This window comes from Canis lupus, chromosome 1 (assembly GCF_011100685.1).
Source record: "Canis lupus familiaris isolate Mischka breed German Shepherd chromosome 1, alternate assembly UU_Cfam_GSD_1.0, whole genome shotgun sequence".
NCBI classification, from domain to species: Eukaryota; Metazoa; Chordata; class Mammalia; order Carnivora; family Canidae; genus Canis; species Canis lupus.
In genome coordinates this window covers 64,772,583-64,796,831 of record NC_049222.1, presented here as the reverse complement: position 1 = coordinate 64,796,831, position 24,249 = coordinate 64,772,583, and the positions used below count along the sequence as shown (strand labels likewise).

Sequence of the window (24,249 nt, the reverse complement as noted above, 5' to 3'; positions counted from 1 at the left end):
TGGGGGAGGGGGGTTGTGAAATAATTTTGGGTGCGTGGTATTGACCTGATGTCATTTTGATTTTTCAATAAATGGTTATGCCTGTGGCATGCAAATACCTTCTAGCACTTGGGGAAACACTTTAAAACTGCATGTGAACCAAGCCCAGCTGGACATAACAGGAAGACTCCAGGGACAGTCAAATCAGGATGAGCTTGCACACAGGCCAAGCAGGGGAGAAACAGGCAGCCATTGAGTGACCGGGCACAGAGGAAAGGGAACGTCTACGCCAAGACTACGCACCTACCAGCAACTGCAGGAATGTGACTTCTCCATGTAGTCGGATGAAAGATCACTCATGTCATGGTCCTTTATCTCACTCCCGGATCAGAGGGTATAATCATCAATGAAACCCTTTTGGATAAGAGAGCTGACACGAGTATCGTTTTTATAAAACTGATGAAATTCAAACTTTTGAAGAATGGTTTAAGATAAAGAGGACAAAATGTATTTGAAGCTTTCAGGCATTAACACTAATTATCTTGACTGCTTTTCTATCCACTGTTAATACTATGTTTTCAGATAGTAAGGCTGACACTTATCTGGGCAGAAATTAGTTGGTGGATGTAGATACTTGTTCACAGCACCGTGACTCTGCTTTTTTTATGTGGCGCGGTGTGCTGAGTGGAGTCACAAAGGACGCGATCGGGAAGTGAGTTCATAAAAGGTGACAATTTCCAGCAAGCCAGGCAACCTCAGATTGAGCACAGAGAGACGGACACCAACTTGCAGCAGTGGGAGAGCAAGTCACAAGCCAGCGGGACAGGGTCTGGCTTCCACCAACATGATGGAAGGTTAAATTAGGGAGAATGCCAATGATCCTACTGGCAGGGCTTCACTGTCCACTCTGATTCAAGATTATAGACACATACCTATCCCTGCTAAAATCTTAGCCTCAGAGATTATGTGGCTTTGAACTAATTAGATTTTAAGTTAGATGTGTAGATTGTCTGCTCCATTAATTTGAATGGAATTTTTTAGACTGGGTTTATTTCACTGTATCACTCACTACATATCCATTTCTAACAGCAAATTAAAAAAAATGAATAAATACGAATATATATTCCATGGGTAACATATATATGTATATATGTGTATATATATATATACACACACACACACATATATATTAAATTGTGCTTTATGTTAGTAGATCAATTCTGTGTTCATTGAAAAATTGCATCTATAGGATGTGTGTCTACTACCTGGTAACAAATGTACGGTCCCATTTAGAAGAAGAGAAGCATATGATGTGGAAGGTAAAAATTTCTACAGAAATCTGATCGTACTAACAGGATGCCTTTTTATTCATGTGAACAATTTGCAAAATGAAAGGGGATGCAGAATTCTGTTTCTCCCATTTTCTGGCCACCCCCTTTCAGATCTCCCTTACCTGAGTTTACTACTCTACCTAAATTAGAATTTTAGAATTGGTAGGGTCGCTGAGGTTATAGTTACTTATGCATCCTCTTATGTTCACCAAGTTAGCAGTAGACCTTGATTTAAAATAGCATTATTGCAGGGGCATCTGGGTGGCTCAGTGGTTGAGATCCAGTGGGATCTGGGATGGGATCTGCCTTTGGCTCAGGTCATGGTCCCGGGGTCCTGGGACAGAGTTTCAAATCAGGTTCCCTCCAGGAAGCCTCCTTCTCCCTTTGCCTATGTCTCGGTGTCTCTCTATGTCTCTCATGAATAAATAATAAATAAAATCTTAAAAAGAAAAAAAAAAAGCATTGCATTAGGGCGGGAGCTCCCTGTTCAGCAAGGGGGTCAGCTTCTCCCTCTCCATCTGCACCCTCCCCTTCCCCGCTTGTGCTCTCTCAAATAAAAATCTTTTAAAAACATAAAATAGCATCTGCAGACTCATAGCTACCACCTTTTAAAGTCATTACCAGCCCTGAAGACGCGCAGAAATGAAGAATTCAAAGTCTTCGTTAAAACCGATTACTTTAATTGCTTAAACAAACACACATCACTGGTGCAAGTGAGGGCGACCACAGGCAGTCTGAGGGCCTTTGCAGCGAGCCCATCCCGGTGCTGGAAGAGGGTCAGAAAAACCACCATCCCGCCCACTGACTGGCCTGGAAGGGGGCGTCCAGGCTCGGCCTTCAAAGGCAAGCACGTCCTGGAGGGGGCCGAGCAAACACCGAAGCCGATCATTCATAGCTACGGTCAGGAAAGTAGGAGGCTGAATGACACACAGACAAGGGCTCCGACCCGACCCGTTGTGTACCTGCCCAGGTGGGGACATGCTGACATCAGTCTACGGATGCTGCATGTGACGGTCACGTGGTCCATCATTAACACAAATTCAAAGTGGAAATGCTTTTATTAAACTCCGTGGAGAGGCCATTGGAAGAACGAGGTCAAGGCCTGGGTTTTCCCGGGGTGGGGGCGGGGCTGGGGCCACAGGAGGCGGGGCCGGGGCCGCAGGAGGCGGGGCCAGGGCCACAGGAGGCGGGGCCGGGGCCGCAGGAGGCGGGGCCAGGGCTGCAGGAGGCGGGGCCAGGGCTGCAGGAGGCGGGGCCGGGGCCGCAGGAGGCGGGGCCGGGGCCACAGGAGGCGGGGCCGGGGCCGCAGGAGGCGGGGCCAGGGCTGCAGGAGGCGGGGCCAGGGCTGCAGGAGGCGGGGCCAGGGCCGCAGGAAGCGGGGGGCCAGGACCACAGGGGGCGGGGCCGGGCCGCAGGAGGCGGGGGCGTGGCCAGGACCGCAGGGGGCGGGGCTGGGCCGCAGGGGGCGGTCCTAGCACTGCAGCTCCTCCTCCTCGGCCCGCCGCGGCCCGCCCCCCGAGCTCTGCGCGCTGGCCTGTGCGGTGGAGCTGAGCACCTCTTCGAAGCTGCCTCCGCCGGGGGTCGCGCCGCCTACTTTCGTCTGAAAGGGCAGAGATGCAAACGTGCAATTAGTTCCCCAGGTCCCCGATGTGTTGATGCAAGACTCACTGCTCTCAGGTTCAGAAATAGTTTTGCTTTTCTTGAAAGGGAACGTAAAGGGTGTCGAGAAGTTAGTTTCCTTTAGGCAGGGTGCTAGAATGCCATTCGTGTTTGGCATCTGGGGTAGGATCCAAAACTTCGATTCTGTGCAATTTTGGAGGGCTCCCTTTACGCCTCCTACATCTAAAAATCTCGATCCCTCCATGAGCGTGTCCAGATCTGTGGATTTGCACTGTCGACACATGACCCTGAGAACAGATGTAATCGAAACAGAACTGGATTTTCGACAAATTCCCTCGGCTTAAAGGGTGTAGACATCTTAAGCGACTGCAATTTGGGATTTCTGCTGGGACTTAGAAAGGCTATCTGGATTCCTGACAAATGTCTTTCAAAAAAGGCTGCGCGGCTCAATTGAACAGGGTTCTGGTCTCTGTTGAGAGAGGTACACAGGACTCAAATCTAAGCACTGGCCACTTGACATCTTTCTAGGCAGTTGCCCTTAAAGGAGGGATATGCCTTGAAATACAAAGTTATGATGCTTTAGGAGGCTCGCTTTTTGTGTGCTTGTCGTTGGTAATAAGGATTAGAATCAGGAAGAAATCAATTTTTAAGAAATATGGTTAAAATGTTTTGAAAAATTCCTTACTAAAAAGTCCTTCGAAAGAATATTTAGTGCTTCCTGCAAGTCTTATTAAAAACAAGCACACACTTTACTCTGATTGTCACTAAAATCCCTCTCTGCCTCTTTAAATTCAATTCTTAAAGTCGAATTTTCCACTCTGCTTAGGGTCAGAAAACTCATTCTGGAAAGTGACAGATAATATATATTTTCAGCTTAGGAATTACAGTCTTTGTCACAAATACTCAAATTAAACATTGTACACAGCAGCCAAAAACAACACACAAGTCAATGAGCATGGCTGTGTTCCCAGAAGACCGTATGTATGGACACAGAAATGTGAATTTCATGTAATTTAATTTTAACTTAACACGTCACAAAATAGCATTCTTCCTTTGATTTTTTTTCAACCATTAAAAAAATATAAAAACCATTCTTAGCTTACATGCCATTCAAAAATAGGCAACCAGCTGGATTTGGCCCACAGGCCTTAATTTGCAGACCTCTGCCACTGAGCATTGACTCCTCCTCCACTCTGTGTCATCTCAGCCCCAGGAAGAAGCAGGGGTTGCTTTCAACTCTGTGATTTTTCACTATATTTCTTTCTTTCCAGAGAGAAACAAGATTAATTCAATGTAATCTACTAAGAGTCCCCATTCTTCTGTTTATTATATTGCATTCTGTTTTGCAACAGAAGCCACACACAGTTTGGAATCAAATGAATTCCAATTACTGTTGTTTTCTCTTGGGCTTTGTTGCTTTCTCTTCTCCCAGTTCTTGATTTTTCTCAAATCAAAATGGAAGAATAAAGGAGGGAATCGTTTTAAAATAAAGCAATTTAAAGGTGAGTGCAATAAAGGGGCTTTCTAGCCAAGTGGGTTGAGTGGAATAAAGAGGTTTCCTGGTTCCCTAACCATGTGGGTTGCATGATTGTACACAGCAATCTTTAGGTGAGGAGTTGCTTCAGGAAAGATGTGAACAATAAACCTCTTCTGGACCCTTCCCCTCATAATGGCTCTTCATCCAAGCATTTGTCACTTTATCCCCAAAACTATGATTGTGGTTTACATAACACTCGATTTGAATTATTGAGTTGGCCCGCCTAATCTCTCGTAATAATATGGCTGGCAGAGAGGACACAAAGAACAATTAAGTGTATCTTGTCTTTTTCTTAAGGTTTTAAATCAGGCCATGCAAAGTATTCATCAAAAAGAGGCGCACTTAAAATGTGGTCTGCTTGACATGGTTCAAAGAATGACTGGAAGGTTGAATGATCAGAATGGTTGGAAGGGATGTAGTTATCGATGATTCCCTGGAACATGGTAGCACATAACACATATGGTTTGACAGGAGCTGGTTCTTGGTGTGGTTGCTTGTTTTAGATAAAATAGAAAGTGTGCTCACGGGGTATAGTATAGGTGAAGCCAGCTGAGATGCCTTCAGGTAAGACAGTGATGTATTCCAAGGATATAGGCAAAAAAGGATGAAATTTTAGGTAAGATGAAATGGAAAATTTTCATGGAACATCAAGCTATCCACAGAACTGGATATAAAGGAAGAACAATCAATTGGGTAGAAATGCCACATGGTGTGTGACAGATCGTGTGAGACGATGGCAAGAATGGACCTCCCTTCGCGGAGAACATTATTTCTAATGGAACACAAATATAAACATTATTCCTTGCGAGCTGTGTTTTAAAAATCAAGCTTAAAGCAGTATGTGCGAGGCATTTCCTTACTGACTCATCCTCACTGATGTGTGTGTCAGCTGGAAACGGCCTCAGGACCCATAACTGAAGAACTTTATAGAAATTCTGGAGAAAATTTAGAACACAAAACTATGTGGCAAATAAACTATAGAAAGAAGGGTTAACCATCTATTATTTAGTCTGGAAGGAAAAAAAATGAGAACTTTGCAATTACTGAATGAGTGGGAAGTTTTACACAAAGCACAATTATTAGCTATTTATTCTCTATTGCCTGGGTGGGCAGAAAAAGAGGAAGTAGGCATCAACTGTGACACAGGAGGTGGGTGGGATGTGAGTCTTGTTAAGCCCGGGGACAATCATGCAGACACTTGAAGGAAATCTTGACACAAGCTAGAATCTGCTCAGCTGAGTTAGTTTAGTGCATGTCTGGAGGAGGAGGCAGGCTCTATACCTCCCATCCCAACAAAGTGAGAAAAGTGAGAGAAGCTGAGTATGGATCAAACACTTAAGTTATATGTGAGCTGTGAGCTTACCAGCGCTTCCTAAAAGCAAAGGGAAATAGGTTGTTCTTTATTCTTCTTTTGCTTCTTCTTATCTCCTTCTTCTAAAGAAAACCTAAAAAGTACAACTTCTCCTATGTCAGAACTGGTCTAACGAGCAACAGAATCCATCTTCCTTTGTCTGAGGCTGAGAACCAAATGTTGAGAAATTAACTTGCAGGATTTTCTGAACCCTCAAGCTTTGAAACTTAATATTCTAGCAGGAGAAGTGTTCGAGGCCCTGCACGTCCCTCCTTTTCTCAAAAGTTTTCCCTAGACACGGGGGCAATTCAGTGCCTCCCACTGGTCCCTAAATCTTCAATTAGTGGTGTTGACCAGCAGGCTGGCGAAACTGCACAACTACAAACTGCTGGTAAGGGAAAGCAAGGCATCGTAGGGGCTGAGTAATAACCTCATTCCTGGCCTTAAACATCTAATCACAGGCCTGATACTGTAGAAAAGTAGGAGACTCTGTGAAAGAGCCTCCCCTAAGAGGAAAGACTCTCCAAGTCCAAATCAGTAAGAGCACACAGGACCTCTAGTGAGGAATACCTCACAACCTCACAGACTTATGAGCAGCACATGACGACAGAGGATTCAGAAGCAGCTGGAGACCCGGCGTGTGCGTGCACCTGCTTTTGATCTGGTTAAAGATCATCTGCACTTTTCATTTTCCCAGACAGGGAAATACAGAAATGGATTGTCCACAAAATACGGATAAGAACATCAAGATGTATTTAAGTCACTGTGTAGGTGATACCTTCCAAAACATTATCTTAGTAGTTTCAAGGATTTTTTTTTCCCTGTTTTGAAAGTTCCATACATTTTAAGACTAGTTTTATTTGGGCTTTCTTCCTCTGCAGATGAGCTCATCTACATCTACACTCATACAATAAATTCAATGAATATATTTTTTTTAGCACCTCCCATCAAAGAGGCATATTTTCAGTTTAAACCTGGGGGATCAAATGCATTATTACAAAAGAATGCACGGTGTGACTCAGTTTTATTTTCCCTCGGCGATGGTCATGCTGTGCTGTGCTCAGTATGTGCACAGAGTAAACAAGCCCAGGCAGCTGAGGGGAGGAAGGGGGCGCTGGAATGCATGGAGCCGGCTTTGCTTTCTGCTAGCCCACGTGCAAACCAGAGGGGCTGTGAGCGGCTACAGGCCCTTCCCTACACTCTGAATTCAGAATTCCCATATCCTTGATCCTACCCTACAGACCTCTCTCACATACCCTATGTTTTCCAGGGGACAGCACGAAGAGAGTTTTTCTAACCTGAGAACATGTGAACACACATCCCAGTTCATTCTCAACAGGTAATCACCCCTGGATGGTTTACGTGAACAACTCTGTGAGGGTCCAGCAACACCATCCAGTACTGGTTTTACCGACAGACATATACGTGAAGAAACAGATGGACTCTGTGCAAGGCTGCCCTCCTGGATGCACCAATTGCTGGCTGCCCCGCCTTCCGAACTAACCACCACCATGACTAAGCTGTCCTGATTCACAGACCCCATGACACAAAATTCACTTCATCTGTACCTTAAGGCTTGTGACAGTTGTCTCAACCCTCTCCTCAAATGATTTGAAAGTAGGAGAATTCCTAAAATAACAAAAAAAGAGAGGTCAGCTCCAGAGACACAGCTGTCTTAGCAACCGAGCTGCCTGGCTTTCTGCTCTTATTTGTAAACATCATCTCTGCACCAGAGCCAGCTGCCGGTTCGCCAACCATGCTTTAAAGTGTATTTTTCATCTCTGCTAGGTTAGATCCACAAACCACAACCTGACATGGAAATTTTCTAAGTAAAATAGTCATAAAATAAATAGTACAGCCTTCGTTAATGACACAGTTGTTAATAATTCCAAGGTGCACTGGAAATCACTTCCAATGAGTCAAAAGAATGATAGCTTCGTTTGTCATTTGCTAATTAACTGTTTCTATCACAGCACTCCATTACCAACTCGTTTGTTTTGTGGTTTTGTTTTTGTATTTTGTAAGCAATGGAAAGCAAAGTCTATCTGAAGAATGTCATGTTAGAGTTTTCCCACTTGGAATTTTAAAGTTATTTATTTCAGTAAGTGTGAGACCAGACACAGAGCTAAGGAAAAAAGGTTCATAAATTTTTCTTTCCCATGCCTTAAAAAGTAATCATTTTGTCAATTTCCATGAAGCAGCGCTTCTGAAAGTCAACACTTTCATTATTTTAGGTGGAAATATACTTATTACTTGTCTAATGCTTGATCAAAATGGTATTTGTTAGGAGCACATGTTATTTTTCCTCCTAAAGAGGATATATGTTTTGTTCTCTTACCAAACAAAATCTTTGCAGTCTACTGACATTTTTGTCTGTGACTCATTCATTGTGTTAAATACTCTACGTACATCATCTTGTTACTTGAAGCACTAGATGCTTCATCTGGTGCTTTTTGGTTTCCTATACTGGATTTGGGCACATGACATGATTTAATGATATCATTACCATTAAAATAGATAATCCTTGGGTCCAACAAAAGAAACAGGAACCACGAAGGAACTAAAACTGTATCTTGAATCTCGCATCCATATCAGCATTCATCAGCATTCAGCAACCATGACTGCCATCATTTTCAGGTCAAATAATTCAACTGAAAGTGACGATATTCGATAAGCCACCTGTTATTTTCTCTTGAGTGCAGGCAAAATGAAACAAGAGGAATGGCCTGGAGGAATTTTATAAGGGAGACTGGCTCTACTATATGGGCTTCTTGGTATGGTGTGGAATGAAGCACGGTTCTAACACTACCAAGAGGATCTAAGGTAGTTAATGTTTTTTGACTGAATTTGGTTTTGTTAGAGATGATCTCTAGAGACTCTGACACTCCAGATGGTCAGAAATGCATTTGCATTATTTTGTACGAACTGACAACGGTGAGCTCAGACGGCCCACGTATGACATCACAGCTTGTCAACAATGCAAGCGTGAGTCAAATTCCTATGAGTGATCCTCCATAATATTGCTGTTTCGTGATGAAATATTAGTGAATTTGCACCTGAATGACTCAAGGTTATATATATGTATTGGCCCTTTACTTCCCCTGCAGGTTTTATGTGGGCAAGCCCACTCACATGCCTGACTATCCCTGATCAGTTAGGCCCAGAGTGGCCAGTCAGTTCAGCCCAGTGGTTCATGGGCTTCTGTTAGCTGAGTAAAAGCTTTTTTTTAAAGTTAATTTCAGGCAAGATCATGAGGACTACATTTGACTCATATGCCACTAGATGGATTCACAGAGCAAAACCATGTTAATTTTTTGCAAGCCCTTCTTTGGACACCCAGACTTCAAAGCTCACAAATAAAGAAGCTCAGAGCTGCAGGCTGCACTACTCAATTGGAGTGTTTTTATGCTAGGGGGTGCCAGTCATTCAAAGATGGGCCGTGCAATCCTGAATCTTTGCTCCCTGATTTACCACCAAGTTAGGGAATCAAATACTGTGGCTAAATTTCCAAAGTCACCATATAACCTCAGGGTGGAAGAAACATCATCAGGATAATAAAACAGACATTCTTCGAATTAAACTACACCAGAATGTGTGCTGGGGAACAGGGAGAAACTGTTTACTCATATTTAATCAGATCACACACAACCACAAATGACCGTAGAAAGAATTTGGCTGCAGTGATCTCAGGCTATTTAGAGCAACCCAAACCACTCCTCTAACACATCACAGCACAATTATATTCTACAAAACAGGGGAAAGGGGCACAGCTCGGACTGAAGTGCGGGAGGGCCTTGGAGGCTCGATGGCGGCCTATGAGTTACCCCCTGCGTCCCCCCAAGCAGCCCAAGGCAGGAGCAATGGGAAGAGCAGTAAATCTGGTTTTAGCCTCTTATTTTAAATATAATGAAACTGATGTCACTGAGGTGATGTTCTCAAGGCTGCAGAGTTTCTTCTTGGCACAGCTGGGCTACCATAAGCATCTCCTGACCCCTGCATCTGACATTCATCCTTCCATATCCTATCACTATTATTAGGGTGCTTTGATCCGATGGCCTCACTCAGCTATGCAAACTCTGAGGGGGGAATGTGTTTCTCAGGAGTTTTCATCCAGCTGGTAATTTTAACGACATTCTCAATGCTTAACAGACACCTCACCCTAACATCTACCTTAACAAATCCTGGCGCTATCCTTCCTACGACTGTCGTCCTGGGAGTCTGTGATTCCTTTCATTTAACCTTTCTCCCAGGCTTGCGTTTAATTCTGCTGAGATAAGGCACGTACTTCTGCGTCTGCAGGCATGCTGGCTAAGAAAGTGCTTCACACAGGTTACTTGATGTCACATGACAGGTAAGAGAGTGGACGTTGAGACAGGTAAGTAGCTTGTCTCTGGTCACAGGAGACCCTGGAGTTAAACCAGTGTGTGTGGTCAAAAGCTGAGGCCTATCATACCTGCTGCGACAGAAACGTCAGCCTGTTCTCCTAAAGGCCGTCAGGAGAGAGAATAAGGCATTCCAGTCACTGCATTTCCTTTCACACTGCAGGTGGGAGGTGGGTGGGGGTGGGGGGGGTGGGGGGGAACCCCCCAAAGTAAATATCAACAAAGTAACACGTCATACACATTCTGCATTGATATTAGATAAAGTAATTTGTACACATTACCTCATAGCAGGCATACTTATGGAATGGCGAATGGAGTAGCTTCAGGGCAAGAGCAGATTAGGAGGGAAAAAAAAAAGAAAAAAGAAGACAGCATAACATAAGTACATGAGAAACTCGCCAGTGGCAGTTCTAAAACAGCAGTGTCAACTGAAGTAGTCCTCGCCCACCCCACCAAGGCGACGGTTGCTTTTGTTGGGTAGGATGGGCCACGGTCAGCTTTCGAGGGCCCCAAGGAGGAGCACACTGTCTGAGTTGGATGGTACGTGACTTCCTGTGAGTTGCCTGCAGGCCAGGAGACGTGGGGAGGATGTCTGGGTTCTCCAGGCGTGCCCCGGAGCCCGTGGACGTCGTCCCCAGGTCCCACTCCCGCTCCCTTCCCTCGTGTGGAAGAGGGGGAGGGCTGTGCCAAGCAGAGCCTGGCAGGCAAGAGCTAGCCGTTCCAGGGTAGAGCAACTCTCCAGACGAATGCATGCAGTTAACATAAGACATTCAAGGAAACAGGAGGGAGGTCACCACAACCCACGCAGTCCAACACGGGGCCACGCACTTCTCCTCTCTAGGACATTTGGGACAAATACACCAACGCTGCGGAGGAGCCTAAGAGGCTCAGCCTTCTCACTGTACCAGTCCTACGGTGGCTGGTGCATCTTTCTTCTGATGGATCGCCTGCTATGTCTTTGTGAATTCCGTCAGAAATCAGGCCGGGCAGAGGGAGGAAGCGCCACAGATGGGGTCCATGCAGGGAGAGCACTGCCCCCCAACACCCTTTCCAACACCATGCCTGCTTCTCTCCTCCCAAGACGCTCACAGCAAGGGATCAAACTCCTCACCCTTCCCCAACCATAGCCACTGAGGTCATCGTATGAGCAGCACTCTACTAGAACTCAGAAAGAGAAGGCCGAAGAAATTCAGGGAGTCCTTATGGTCTTACTCAGACACTAGGCAAATGTTTCTCAGAAATGGCATTTAAAAAGGAATTACTAAAAGAAATTCATCAGCATTATCAATCTATTCATCTCTTTCAATACAGGCAATTTTCTTAGGGAAAAAAAAAATCCCCACCCCCACCCCCAAGTATAGAATAAGATTCCAGTGAAGGGCAGGTTTAATAGGACGATGGCACACTTCCTAACACGGGTGGTCTTCTCGGGACCTTTCTCCTCTTCCACTTCAGATGGTACAGAAAGGGGAAGGTGAACCATCCAACTTAAGAAACAGTTACAGGAAGTTCAGAAAAACACGACAATCTAGACAAAATATTTTTCTGTGTCTGCAGCTCACTTTTCACGAGTCTCAGAAAACCCCACAACTCTCAACTTTTTTTCCGGTTTCCTTTTTTTTAACTTCTTTCAATTCTAAGGACCTCTGCCGATGCAGGAAGGACTGAGGATGTAGGAAGGGATTCCTAAGAGACTGCTCAGCAAGTGAAACCGGTATACGTGATTCGGAAAGGCGAGAGATACAGGCTTAAATAAATCCACACACATTCGATGGCCTATGGTCTGTAACTCCCTGGTGATGGGCAGTCTCCGGGAAAGGGATCTAGGGTTTTGGCTGAGGCACACCCACAGTGGAGGGAGCTGGGGGCCCTGGGGTGGAAGGGGGCGGCAAGGGGCCCACAGGCCGCAGATGTAGCACTTACCCAATGGAGTGAGACCTGCAGCCGGCGCAGCGCAGCACAGGAGAGAGCAGGAGCAGAGTTAGCAGGGCCGCGGTGCACCTGCCCCCCAGAGCCCCAGAGCAGAGAGGACGGGACTCCGTTTCTTATTCCTTTTCAATGTGTCTTAACAATTACTGTACCAACCTGTTATAAGCTGTGCTTCTAACTATCCTTCTCATGGCTCTATGGAGATGCCTGGACTCTAGCAAGATTCTTTTTTTTTTAAGATTTCATTTATTTATTCACGAGAGACACAGAGAGAGAGGCAGAGACACAGGCAGAGGGAGAAGCAGGCTCCCTGCGGGGACCCCGATGCGGGATTCGATCCCAGGACCCCTGGGTCACCGCCTAAGCTGAAGGCAGATGCTCAACCGCTGAGCCCCCCAGGCGTCCCTAACAAACGTCTCTGTCTCCTCCAAAGAGCCTCATCTCCACTAGTTCACACGTGGCTTGAACAAATGCCTGAGAAGTTCCAAGAAGATGCCAGTATTATGGTAAAAACGATTCCAAGAGCTTGCAGGTCTGCAGAGTACTTTCATGTGTCCTCGTTTTAACTTTGCAGTTTCAGTTCAGCAGCCGTTAAAAATGTGATTTTACAGGTAGAGAAAGAGAGGGGGGCAGTCCCTTGACAGGACAAAGGGGACTTCAGTCAACGGCAATCAGGAGAAAATGAGACTCCACTTGAAAAATATGAGGTGTTTTTAGAAAACCTATCAGTTTAAATTCTCACATAGTGCTTTTCATTAACTTATGAAAAGGCTCAAGTTCTAGGGTTTTAAAGTCTGTTAAGTATTAACTTGTAATAATTTCAAAGAAAAACTGGGAGGTATGGTTTTTCCTTCCAGGTACCTGAATTTTGCTGGCAATCTTTTTGAACAAGTTCAAAAATCGTTTCTCAGAACACACAAAAGAATTTTATAGTATAACTAGAATATAGGATAATACGATGTTTTAAACTAACAAGGAGTTCGAAGTAAAATATGATAGAATTTTAAAATTTCTCTACATTTTATAAACTGGCCAATCAATTTAAATGAAAAATAAAAACTTATAGTTTTCTCATTTAAGAATCTTTATGATACTGCATTTAAGTAATTTTCAAATCTGATTTTCAGATACATCACTTGTTCTAGCATAATTTAAAACTAAAGATTTTTTGCAAAACTTCTTGCTTTCACAGAGATCTATCCTTAGTGATATATGTTAGATGTTATAGTCTGAGAAAAATGTAAGTCTGAATTTTGCAAATTCTACAACATATTACAAGACCGTATTGGAGTCTCCAGTAACATAGGCTACACTTCCCAGTATTTTTAGCTACAGTTTATAATGAAAGTATTGTATCCTCCACATAGAGAAACAATTAATGAGAAGTTTGAAACTTTTGGAAAATAGATCATTCATTACCCTAAAACAAAGCCACGCTAAAACTAAAGAAAAAGAAGTCAACACAACCTGGATGTTCTAACCAATTGGTGTATGAACGTGGATATGTTAACATAGTGGATATATGAAACAGCTTTCACGTTTTTCCACTTAGGAAAATGAACAAAAAAACCTCTATGAAGTACTACAGTGCACTCCTGTTAATGGACATTCCCCTCATTTCCAACATGTGGGGTCACCTTGTAACTGAGACAGTCACTTAATAAGGACAAAAAGTGGCATTTATTGAGTGCTTAATAAATGGCAGGCTCTCTTCTACAACTTTTATAACAACCTGATGATGTTGTTAGCTTTATCCCCATTTCATAACTGAAACCACCTGGGTACAGGTGAGCTAAGTGACACGCAGCCTCAGAACCTGACCACCTGAAGTGGAACCACTTAACAGTTTGTTACAAATGCAGATTCCTAGGGGTGCCTGGTGGCTTAGTTTGTTAAGCGTCTGCCTTCGGCTCAGGTCATGATCCCGGGGTCCTGCCATGGAGCCCCACATCGGGCGCCCTGTTCAATGGGGAGCCTGCTTCTCCCTCTCCGTCTGCCTGCCACTCCCACTGCTTGTGCTTGCATGCTCTCTCTCTGCCAAACATATAAAATATTTTTAAAAACACACAAAACAACAAATGCAGCTTCCTAGGCTCCACCCAAGATGCACTGAGGCACGATTTCAGAGAGGTGGAATCTGGAAATATGTACTTTAAAAAAGCTTCAGAGATGTTTTGTTAGAGTCCCCTAAATTGGGAGAAATAACCCTCCAGTATCATGCTGTGGTCCTAGTGTTCCAGTGAAAGGTTTCAACCAAGCATGGGGAGAGCAAGTTTTATAAACATGGCAAAATGTATTTTCTTGGATATAACAGGTAATAGGGTATAATAAGGCATATTTAAATATATTGGTAAATATAAATATATTGGTATAATATAATAAATAACAAGAAACTAAATATAGTTTCTTGTATATAAGAGGTAATAGGATGTAATAGGGTATTTTCTGTTTTCAGATATTATTTTATTAGTTTAGGTAAATGCTTTAATGCCATTGACATGACAGCAAATTTATCTGTAATAAAATTAGGGTTATTTAATAATAGGTTTACCTATTCATCCCATGTAGCCACTGAAAAATTTCAGTTGCTTTTCATTATAGCATTATTAATAAATATGAAGATAAAAGAATGTACTCAGATTCATGCACCTGTACTTACTTCAGCCTCATGAAAGCCAACTTATTAAGATAATACATGGACACAATCCAGTAATTTATGAAGCCCAAAATAACCACAATATAAAGATTTGCCTCTAGGTATCAAAGTTGTAGGGTAATAAAGAAATAGTTTAAGAATCCAGTGAAATTATATGCAGTTTTTTTAAAAGGAAGAAATTTCAGAAGTTTTTAAAAAACGAATTTGAGGGGTGTCTGGGTAGCTCAGTGGTTGAGCGTCTGCCTGCAGCTCAAGGGGTGATCCCAGTGATCCTGGGGTCCTGGGATCGAGTACCAAGTCCTGCATCAGGCTTCCTGCAGGGAGCCTGCTTCTCCCTCTGCCTATTGTCTCTGTCTCTCATGAATAAATAAATAAAATCTTTAGAAAAAAATTAATTTGATTTCTAGAGAGAAAAATAAAGTTCATTTGTAACAAAATATCTTCTAAGCATATCACCAAATTCAAAATAAATTAAGATAGGTATTTAAACAAGCAAAAAAAGATTTAACACTTCCATATGAGATAACTTACTAAAACATAATATAAAAAATAAAAATGGCCAAAAGTGCATTGTGTTTCGGGCACTTATAATGAGGACGTTTGGTTCTCAGTTCAAAATCTTGATGTTCACCCTAACTTTATATAATCATGAAATACTGAAAATAACCAAAATGTGCAAGGATTATATACCACGAAGCTTTCTGGAATAAAAGAATAAATATGTATGTATTCAGCATAGAAAAAAAGTATCCTAAGTGGATGTATACAAAAATGTAACCTAGAATAGTTTATCAGAGAATATTCCACTGAATGCATATTTTAACTTACTGTTTAAATTTTCATGAATAAAATTCAGTACGTGCTGCATTCTTTTGAGATCTGGGAATTAAAGGAACCCTGGATCTTCCATTTTTACTAGGTCATGTCCTAGTGGAAAGGACACATGGTTGGGACCAGGCTCACTAAGCAGACCTGCTGGCAGAAAATTCTCCATCGTAAAAATTTATCTCAGTCACTAATCACAATCAGCCACATAAAATTTTAATCCAATGAAAAAAGGATACATTAGGAAGACCAGCCAATAGAGAAAGCTCCCCTTCCCTCAGAAGGCCAAGGCTTACTAGCACCATCCCCATGGTTCTCTCCCGCAGTACCTCATGTCTCCAAACTTCTTGCTGATGGCCGTCCCAACGTTGCTGAAAGCTGCAGTCGCCTTCTGCCCAGCGTGACTCAGGGTTTCATGTGTCTTCTTGTAGCTAGAAGCAAAACAGAACAATGGAAACACGGTTTGTACGTCATGATCACCCACAGAGCGTTCGCCATCCTTCTCCCTCCTTTGAAAATTCCTGTTCTAAACAGATTTAGGAAGAAGACGATCCACAGAAGTTACTGGTTCTATTCATTGTCTGGGGATGATGGATTGGCGGCTGCTCATCAGTGGGAAAGTCGGACCATTAAATCTGAATTGGTGAGGAAAGATATTCACACGCAAGTGTGACGTGCAGATCCGATGTGCAGATGAGATGTGCAATCACAAGCAGCAGTGCTCTGAGAGCACATTCTTTTTTTGTTTGTTTGTTTGTTTGTTTGAGCACAGTTATTCCTAAAGAAGTGTTTTAATTCTACGAAGAGACACTGGCAAGGAAAGAGTTTAGCCATCGAAGGTAACGCGGAAACTAGAAAATGTGTATTTCAATGTGAAGATTCAGCTTTTACTGCTCAAGTGGGTAAAATTTACCAGAAAAGGGCCAAGTATAACTAGTATTTAGCTTGTTTTTCTAATATTTATGGCTGGGACTACGAAGGGCACATGATCTTAGCTTAGTGACTTTTTTCAAAACAGTTCTAGGAATACAGTACTGCCATTGTCCATTCATAGGCCTACGTTGCCACTAGACTGACTCCTTGAGGACTCAGAGTCAAAGTCCAAGTCCATACGACAGGCCTCACGATGATCTCACACAGGCTGGTCCTCTTGCCCTTCTCTTGTGTCTCCCTCCCACTTGCTCACCCTGCTCCGGCCGCCCAGACCTCCTCGCCAGTCCACGGACATACTCAGCCCCAACCGGCCTTAAGACCTCTGCTCTAGCTGCTGTCACTCGACCCCCATCAAATCTGGCTAGAAAAGGGTTTTGTTGTATTGCAATTCCCCACTTTGAAAAATTAAAAAGACCAAAGCCTGCGCCCCTAGTAAGATTATGAAAGCCACCCTCTGCTGTCTACCAGGGCCAGAGATGCCTGGAGCCGTGGCCAAGCGGGTGTCGGCAAAATCCAGGAGAGCTCTGGAGGGGATGGGGGAACATGGGTAGAAAACGGAGCCACGGAAAAGAGAGGGGAGACAGTGCACTGAGTATCCACCCAGTGTTGACTCTGTTTGGCCTGAAAGGAGGCTCAAGGGAAGGGAAAAGAAAGAAAGAAAGAAAGAAAGAAAGAAAGAAAGAAAGAAAGAAAGAAAGAAAGAAAGAAAGAAAGAAAGAGAAGAAAGAGAGGACCCTGCAACATCTGTGACCTTTGCATGAGGCCGGGACCTGCTGTTAATCAGAGAAATCCTTCTTGTGTGGCTTTTGCATATCTAAAGGAATTTCTTGCAATTAGAGCAAATATTTAATTTCCTTTGTGAATTGTTCCCCGTAGTTTAACTTCATATATTTGAGAGTGCTGTGAATTTTGACATGAGGTACTTTCGAACCCTTGTGGGCATAGCACATTCTGAGTTCGACAGCTTAATTCAAAAACAGCTGGGCAGGGAGAAGCACCTATGGTAAGGGGTAAGCGCCGGCTACTTTATGCTTGAACACACCCCTCTAGCACCGTGTGTGGTGGGTACGCAGGGGCGCTGGCTACTCTGGTCAAGTATTAGTGTCAGTAAGGCCTCACCGTGAAAAACGCCAACTCTACGCCTGCGTGAAATTTCCAAGTGTGAATTCAACCCTACAGAGAGCTCAAAGGAGCATCAGAGAGAGATTCATAGCCTGGTGACTCTTTATTTCTGAAAATTACGTCATGTTAAATCGGAAAGGCGCTAGAGTCCAATTTCTTCATACTGCAGATGATGGGGCTGAGGCCCAGGAGAACTGTGTGACTCTTTCAAGACAAAGACAGGGCTGGGACTCCTTGCCTTGGAGATGACGGCAGACATCTGAAGGGGAGTTAGGTCAGCTGTCTCTCGCTCGAGTATTTGCCGAGAAAAGTGATAGGACTGCGTTTTAAGATCTCTAAGATGCACTTCTGTTCCCCCATTTTTACATCTCTCCCTCCTAGACTAACTACCACGTTTCTCAAAAACCACTACTAGCCACTCTACGAACACCACAGACCAATCATCGAGGGAAAGAGATTGAGAGGGGTGGGTGATGAGAAAGGGTTATGTGTGAAGAAGTGGGTTTCCCAGAACAAAGTAACCGGGGATCCGATGAGAAAACAGGCCACTGGGCTCAGAGCACTTAAAAGCTCTAAGAAGCACCACTCACATCCCGGGGTAAGGGAAGGGCCCTCCGGAGTCGGGTATTGCACAGACCGTGTAACCTTACGCGACGTTCTCATTGGGCTCGATCTGCAAACTGAACGAGGAACTATACACCATCCCTGTCTAGAGGCTGGGCGCCCACGTCGTGAAGAAAGACCCTCCCGTCGGGCCACTGAAGACCCTAAAGGATGTCACTGTATTTCCATCTTACTCCCTTCATTATGCCATGGAATTTGCTACACGGTCTGTACTAATACTTAAAACTCTTTTTCAAGCCTATCATATAAAATTACATTGGATAATATTCAAATAACGAAAAACAACTTAGACACCCACCTTCTGATGGACCTGACAACCCTGTCACTTAAATGGAAACCGTATTTATTAGCATTTTCGATGATGTCTCTTCTTTTAAGCTAAATGCAAAGTTACACCATTGCCCAAGTTACGTAATTGATGAAACAGGAGGCTAACACATTCTCCTTAAATAAAAGTCAAAGTGCTACGGCACCCTCAGGTGGCTTCCGCTGCGCAGGGGAAGGCGGAACGATGGGACGAGATGCTCCAAGGAGTCGGCCCTGTGTGCCTCGCCTCTGCGTTCCTGTGACCCGCTCTGCACAGCTCTTCCCAGACACATTTTTCACTCGGTGGCAATAATGGTTTTCGAGTCTGTCTCTGTGACCTGCCCGAACTTCCTGAAGGCAGGGGCTGCATCTCGTTCATCATCCGTGGGTCCCCGGGGCCTGAATATGCCAGAGCAAGAGCCACAGGAGGCCAGAGGAAGGAAACAAGAGTCCAGGCCGGTTGCCCGAGTCCAGCTACAGGTGTAGAGGCAGGAGGACTCTGCAAGAGCACCACGGAGCGGGGCGGCGAGGGAAGGAATCTGTCCTCGTGGGCTCACAGGCAATTCCAGCAAATGTCAGCTTTTCTGGTCATCCATCTGCAGTTCCCAAGAAGGCTGGAATCTGGTTCAGGGCTGAACCTTTTTCTGGCAAAAATGTAACTGCTAATAGTAGCTCACACTTACTATTTTATATGTATGAACTCACTGAAGACTTCTTACTGGGAGATTTTTTTATTTAGGGCCTAAGGAAACTTCCTACATTTTGATGAAAGTCAATGGGAAGGTAGGCTTTACTTTCCAGAGATTGGCTGGAATGGATAGTCTGGGTTTTTTTTTTTTCTTTCTTTTTTTTTTTTTTTTTTTTTTCAGCTTTACTGAGGTATGAATGACAAAATTGTAAGATATTTAAAGTGTACATTGTGATGATTTGCCATATGCATACATTGTGGAAGGATTCCTCCCACTTAGTTAATTAACACACCCATCACTTCACACATTCTTATATATACTTTGGTGAGAACATTTAAGTGCTACTCTCTTTGCAAACTTCAATTATACAACACAGGTATCAACTAGAGCCACCCTTTATACATTAGATTCTCGGACCTTCATTCATCTTATAACTGGAAGTTTACATTGACCGACCTTCAACCTTTGCCTACAGCCCCCGTGCACTGCCCCTAGCAGCCACCCTTCCACTCTCTGCTTCTAAGAATTTGACTTTCTAAAAAAATTTTTTTTTCTAAGATTCCACTTATGAGCGATACCACACAGTAGCTGTTCTTCTCTGTATAACTTCTCTTGCTTAGAATAATGCCCTCGAGGTTTGTCCACGCTGTTCAAAGGCAGGATTCCCTTCTTGGTCATGCCTGAATGATATGTGTACATATGCCGCATCTTTTTCTTTTTCTTTTTTTTTAAAATTTATTTATTTGAGAGAGAGAGAAAGAGAGAGAGAGGGATTGAGAGCACAAGCAGGAAGGGCAGAGGGAAAAGGGGAATCTCAAGCAGACGCCCTGCTGAGTGCTGAGCCCAATGTGGGGCTCGATCTCATGACCTTGAGGTCAGGGCCAGAGCCGAGACCAAGGACTGGATGCTTATCTGACTGCACCACCCAGGTGCCCCTAAGCCACATCTTCTTTAAGGAACGGATACCACTCAAGGGCCAGGACAGGTTAACTATATGGCTGGCACACTGACAAGGGAATCTTTGGGAATAAGGGGTTAGGTTCTCTGCAAGCCAAATAAAAGGCATTCTATTGACTTTTCATGCAGCTCATCTTGTCATGACTTACTGATTTGAAAGCAGTGTTAATAATCAAAAGGAGAAAGCATATCTTCTAAGATGTTTCGACTTAAAGCAACTTTTTTTACACAGAAAAATTAAAAATTCAAAGTCTTTTTACGAGCAGATGTTTTATAGCACAAATCCATTTTCTACTAAGGGACTTTAGAAAGATGGTTATTTTATAACAGGTGCCCCTGCAGCATCTCACCAAAGATACACAAGTATTTGGGCTTATTTTCTTCTGAAGGTTCCCGGCACATGTTACCAAAACAGATTTACGACTTGAACCTGGAAAAGAAGAGTCTATTTCCTGCCTTGTGTGGTAAGATGAAAGCCAAAAGGTAAGCAGAATAAGCAGCTGCCTGAGAGATGGACTATGTGCGTCTTTTGAAATTAGGTCTTTAATCTTCACTGGTACTTCCAAACTCAACGGTGCTGCAACAGGCTTCTAGTAAAAATCATGACTGACTAGAATGGTTTGGAATTGACAGGAGCACAAAAAAAATCAAAGGGTAAATAATCATAAGTGAAACTTCAATTTTTAAGGCGTGTGCATTTTGTTTAATGCTGCATTTTACTCTTCTTTATACAGGATGAAGTTATTAATAGTTCCAAAGGGATGCAGTGGTTTAAATTCCTTTCCAAAACCTTCTCCCCTTGGCAGACCTACCATGTGGTCTATGGTACAGCTCGGGGTGTATGTGTGTGTGTGTGGGGGGGAGGTTATTAGTCGAGGAATGACCTGGGTTCGCAGAGGCTGAACACTTATTACAGTAAAGCCTATCAGTTTGAATAGCCCATGGGAATGTTGCATTTCTGAATTCCTACTCCTTCGCCCTACAGAAGAGATTCCATTTCTCCTCCTGTGGCCTCCCTACCTCTAACACCCCAAAGTCACCCACCTCCCCATGCTTCTTTAAAGCCTAAAGACAACACACACACACACACACACACACACACACACACACACAGAGCAGCAGAGAACAAACAACAACAAAACCCCCCAAAAACAACAACAAAAAAAGGAGGTGGTAGGAATTTTTAGTGTATGTTCTTAGCTGCTTTCAAATCAAAGCAATTCAAAAGTATGACAAAAACAATGGCGACAACAAACTCCAGAAAACAGATAATCTTTTGACCTGCTACTGTATTTTTCCATAAAGAGGTAATTTCGGTATGCTGTGTAATTATTTCTACTCACACAGTCCTATTTCTACTTGAATCCTACCACAGGCTAAGATATGCCAAGATCCTTCATTAACATATCATAGATTTTTCTTTTCAGTATAAATCAAACTAAATAGGTCATGATTGCTTAATCAGTATGCAAAGTATTGCCTCTGGGAATCACCTTCAATCCTCTGACAGCTGAAATTCTTTTTAGTGCTTTGAAATTTAATTCTACACAACCGAACCCCACCCAGCTCCTCATTCCCTCACATCAAAATTTTCATCCTGTGAGGTGTAGATGTTGTCCTGGAACGGGTACCGGGGCCCAAACAGCAGGGATTTGGTGAATTCAAGGGGGAAAACAGATCCTCCAACCAAGACCCACCACCACCACCACGGGAATAAGGCTTCCCTCCTCTCTCAGTGGCCACGAAGAGGGCGGGGAAAGGTGCGCCCCTGAAGTTATGTTACTGATACACCTGTGCCTCCCTCTGAAGGACTTATTTTTCCTTACAAAGGATGGTTCACATCATTCCTAAAAGAGCGAGGGGTCCACTTACTAAATACTCTCTGAGGAAGGCTAGCCCTGGAGCTTTCAGTGACATCACCATGCAGATGACTCCCCACGTCCATTTTCATCCCTGGCTCTTCCTCCTCCAAGTTGCCCTCTTGACACACAAACCCAAAACGCAGCTCTTGGGTCTGCCCACCACACTTGTTTTCTAGAATAGCCAACAGGCCTACGAAGTGTCAGACACCGCTCTGCCTCCTTTCCAAGTACGAACTCACGGAGCCCTCACTACCCGTGAGACAGACACCAATCGGATCTCCCCTCACCGACGCCGGGGACCCAGGACTTCGATCCAAGCAACTGGGTCCAGGCCCCGGGCTCGGCCTCGATGCTACGGGCCCACCGCTGGAGACAGTCCCAACTGGCCCGTCCCAGGCAGGCGCCACCAGCTGCCCCCGCCCGATCCCTCGGCAGCCCTCGTCTGCCACCCCCCAACCTGCGGGGAACCCCAGGCCTCCAGGCCCGTCCCCTCGCTGTCCCTCACTACGGTCGGACCTGGGCAGCGCAGGAGGCCCATTCCCCGTCTGAGCCCCCCGGGCTGCCCTCATTTCCCTTTCGAGGGCTCCGGAGGTGGGAGCTCCGTGCACCGGGGGAAGCCCGCAGCCGAGGGCCCCGCGAGCCGCCGGGTCATCATGACTCGTAGAGACCGCACGACCCTTGGGACGGCCTTGTCGCGCCTGTGGAGTCGGTGACTCTGTTAACAGAAACCCCGAGGCCCCGGGAGCCTCCTCTCCCCGGCACCACAGGGTGTCCCCCGCGGGGGGCTCATGCAGCTCCCACTCGGCCTTCGGAGCTCCGCGGAACACCCCCCGGGGCCATGGCCAGGGGCGCCCCCCCCACGGGCCACTGGCCTGTCCTTCGCCTCAGGCCTCACACTCGCTGTGGAGCGCGCTCCCCGGGACCACTTGCAAAATCCACGAAGACAAAAACCCACCGGTGTTCCTGACTAGTCTGTCCGCCCCATAACCCTGGGGAATAATCTGTTCATTTGACAAAAAACTGGCCCCTGGGGCCCCTGGGGGCTCAGCGGTTGAGTCTTCAGCTCAGGTCGTGACCCCGGGGTCCGGGGATCGAGTCCCACGTCGGGCTCCCTGCATGGGGCCTGCTTCTCCCTCTGCCTGGGTCTCGGCCTCTCTCTCTGTGTGTGTCTCTCATGAATAAATAAGTAAAATCTTTAAAAAAAACAACAAAAAAAAAGGCTTGATACTAACTACACCTTCTGACTAGAAAACCAACTTGTTTTTCAAACATGAGAAAACCAGAGACGACATGAGGAGGGGAGGCTGGCCACCCTCCCTCCTCACTGATTCCATGTGTCGGGAGGACCGTGAGTGGCTCCCCACCCTGTCCCCAGCAGGCCTGACGTGCCCTCTGCCCTCCCTCCCTCCAGCAGCTAGAGCCTTAGGGGTCGGCCTGCCCTCTGGTCCGCGCACACCCCCGCAGCGAGCTCAGGGAGGCCACGCAGGGGACCCCGCCTGGCCTGCGCCCAGGAGGAAGCTCAGATCAGTGCGACAGGAGGCGCCGGGGGCCAGGGTGCAGGAGCTCGCTGGGCCTCACCCTGTCAGGGCCGGCAACTCAACAGAAGCCACCCAAGGGCCAAGGTGGAAGCCAACGCTGACAGGGAGGCTCCTTTAATTTAGTACCTAAGATCCAGCGGTCCGTTATGGGAGGTCGTTCACAGACTGCTGCGCTCTACTACGTTGATAACACCGTGTGGTCCCTCGTCGCCTCCTATACTTGTCACCCTCGGGCCGGGAAGGCTCATTTGCCTCCGGAGACCACGTGATGGGCTTCCTGGCTCATCCTGCCCTGCCCGGCCGTGCTCTGACGCCGTCCGGATGGGCCCCCGGGTTAGCACAGGAGCAGACGGGACTACCAGGCTGTGACAGGGGAAAAGGACATTCTCCTTTGCACGGAAGCCAGGGGAAGCAGAACGGGGAGATCACGTGCCTTCTAGATGGAACTCCCAAAACGAAGGACACCTTCACGAAGGTCTTAGGTCTTAGTTTCCAGGAACCAGCAGGCAAAGCCGGCCCCCAGCAAACCTGAGTCACTGCTGTCCATCACTGGCTCTCACGCTGACCGCCCGGCCTATCTGCTCGGGGACACAAGGACCCGCAAGGAG

At 45.3% G+C, this 24,249-nt stretch overlaps 1 protein-coding gene across 15 annotated transcripts in view; it reads right to left on the bottom strand.

The window, feature by feature from the left end:
* Nucleotides 1-2,720: 2,720 nt before the first annotated feature.
* Nucleotides 2,721-24,249, bottom strand: part of TPD52L1 (TPD52 like 1) — a 96,787-nt gene continuing 75,258 nt past the window's right edge. The window contains exons 4-8 of one of the 15 annotated variants that reach the window (XM_038526703.1): nucleotides 15,940-16,041; nucleotides 12,124-12,201; nucleotides 10,482-10,520; nucleotides 7,387-7,447; nucleotides 2,721-2,910 (exon numbers count right to left, since the gene is read on the bottom strand). In XM_038526703.1, the coding sequence (XP_038382631.1) occupies nucleotides 2,782-2,910; nucleotides 7,387-7,447; nucleotides 10,482-10,520; nucleotides 12,124-12,201; nucleotides 15,940-16,041 (409 nt within the window). In that variant the 3' untranslated portion in view covers nucleotides 2,721-2,781. The other 14 variants (XM_038526704.1, XM_038526708.1, XM_038526707.1 and 11 more) reach the window with 14 other exon arrangements.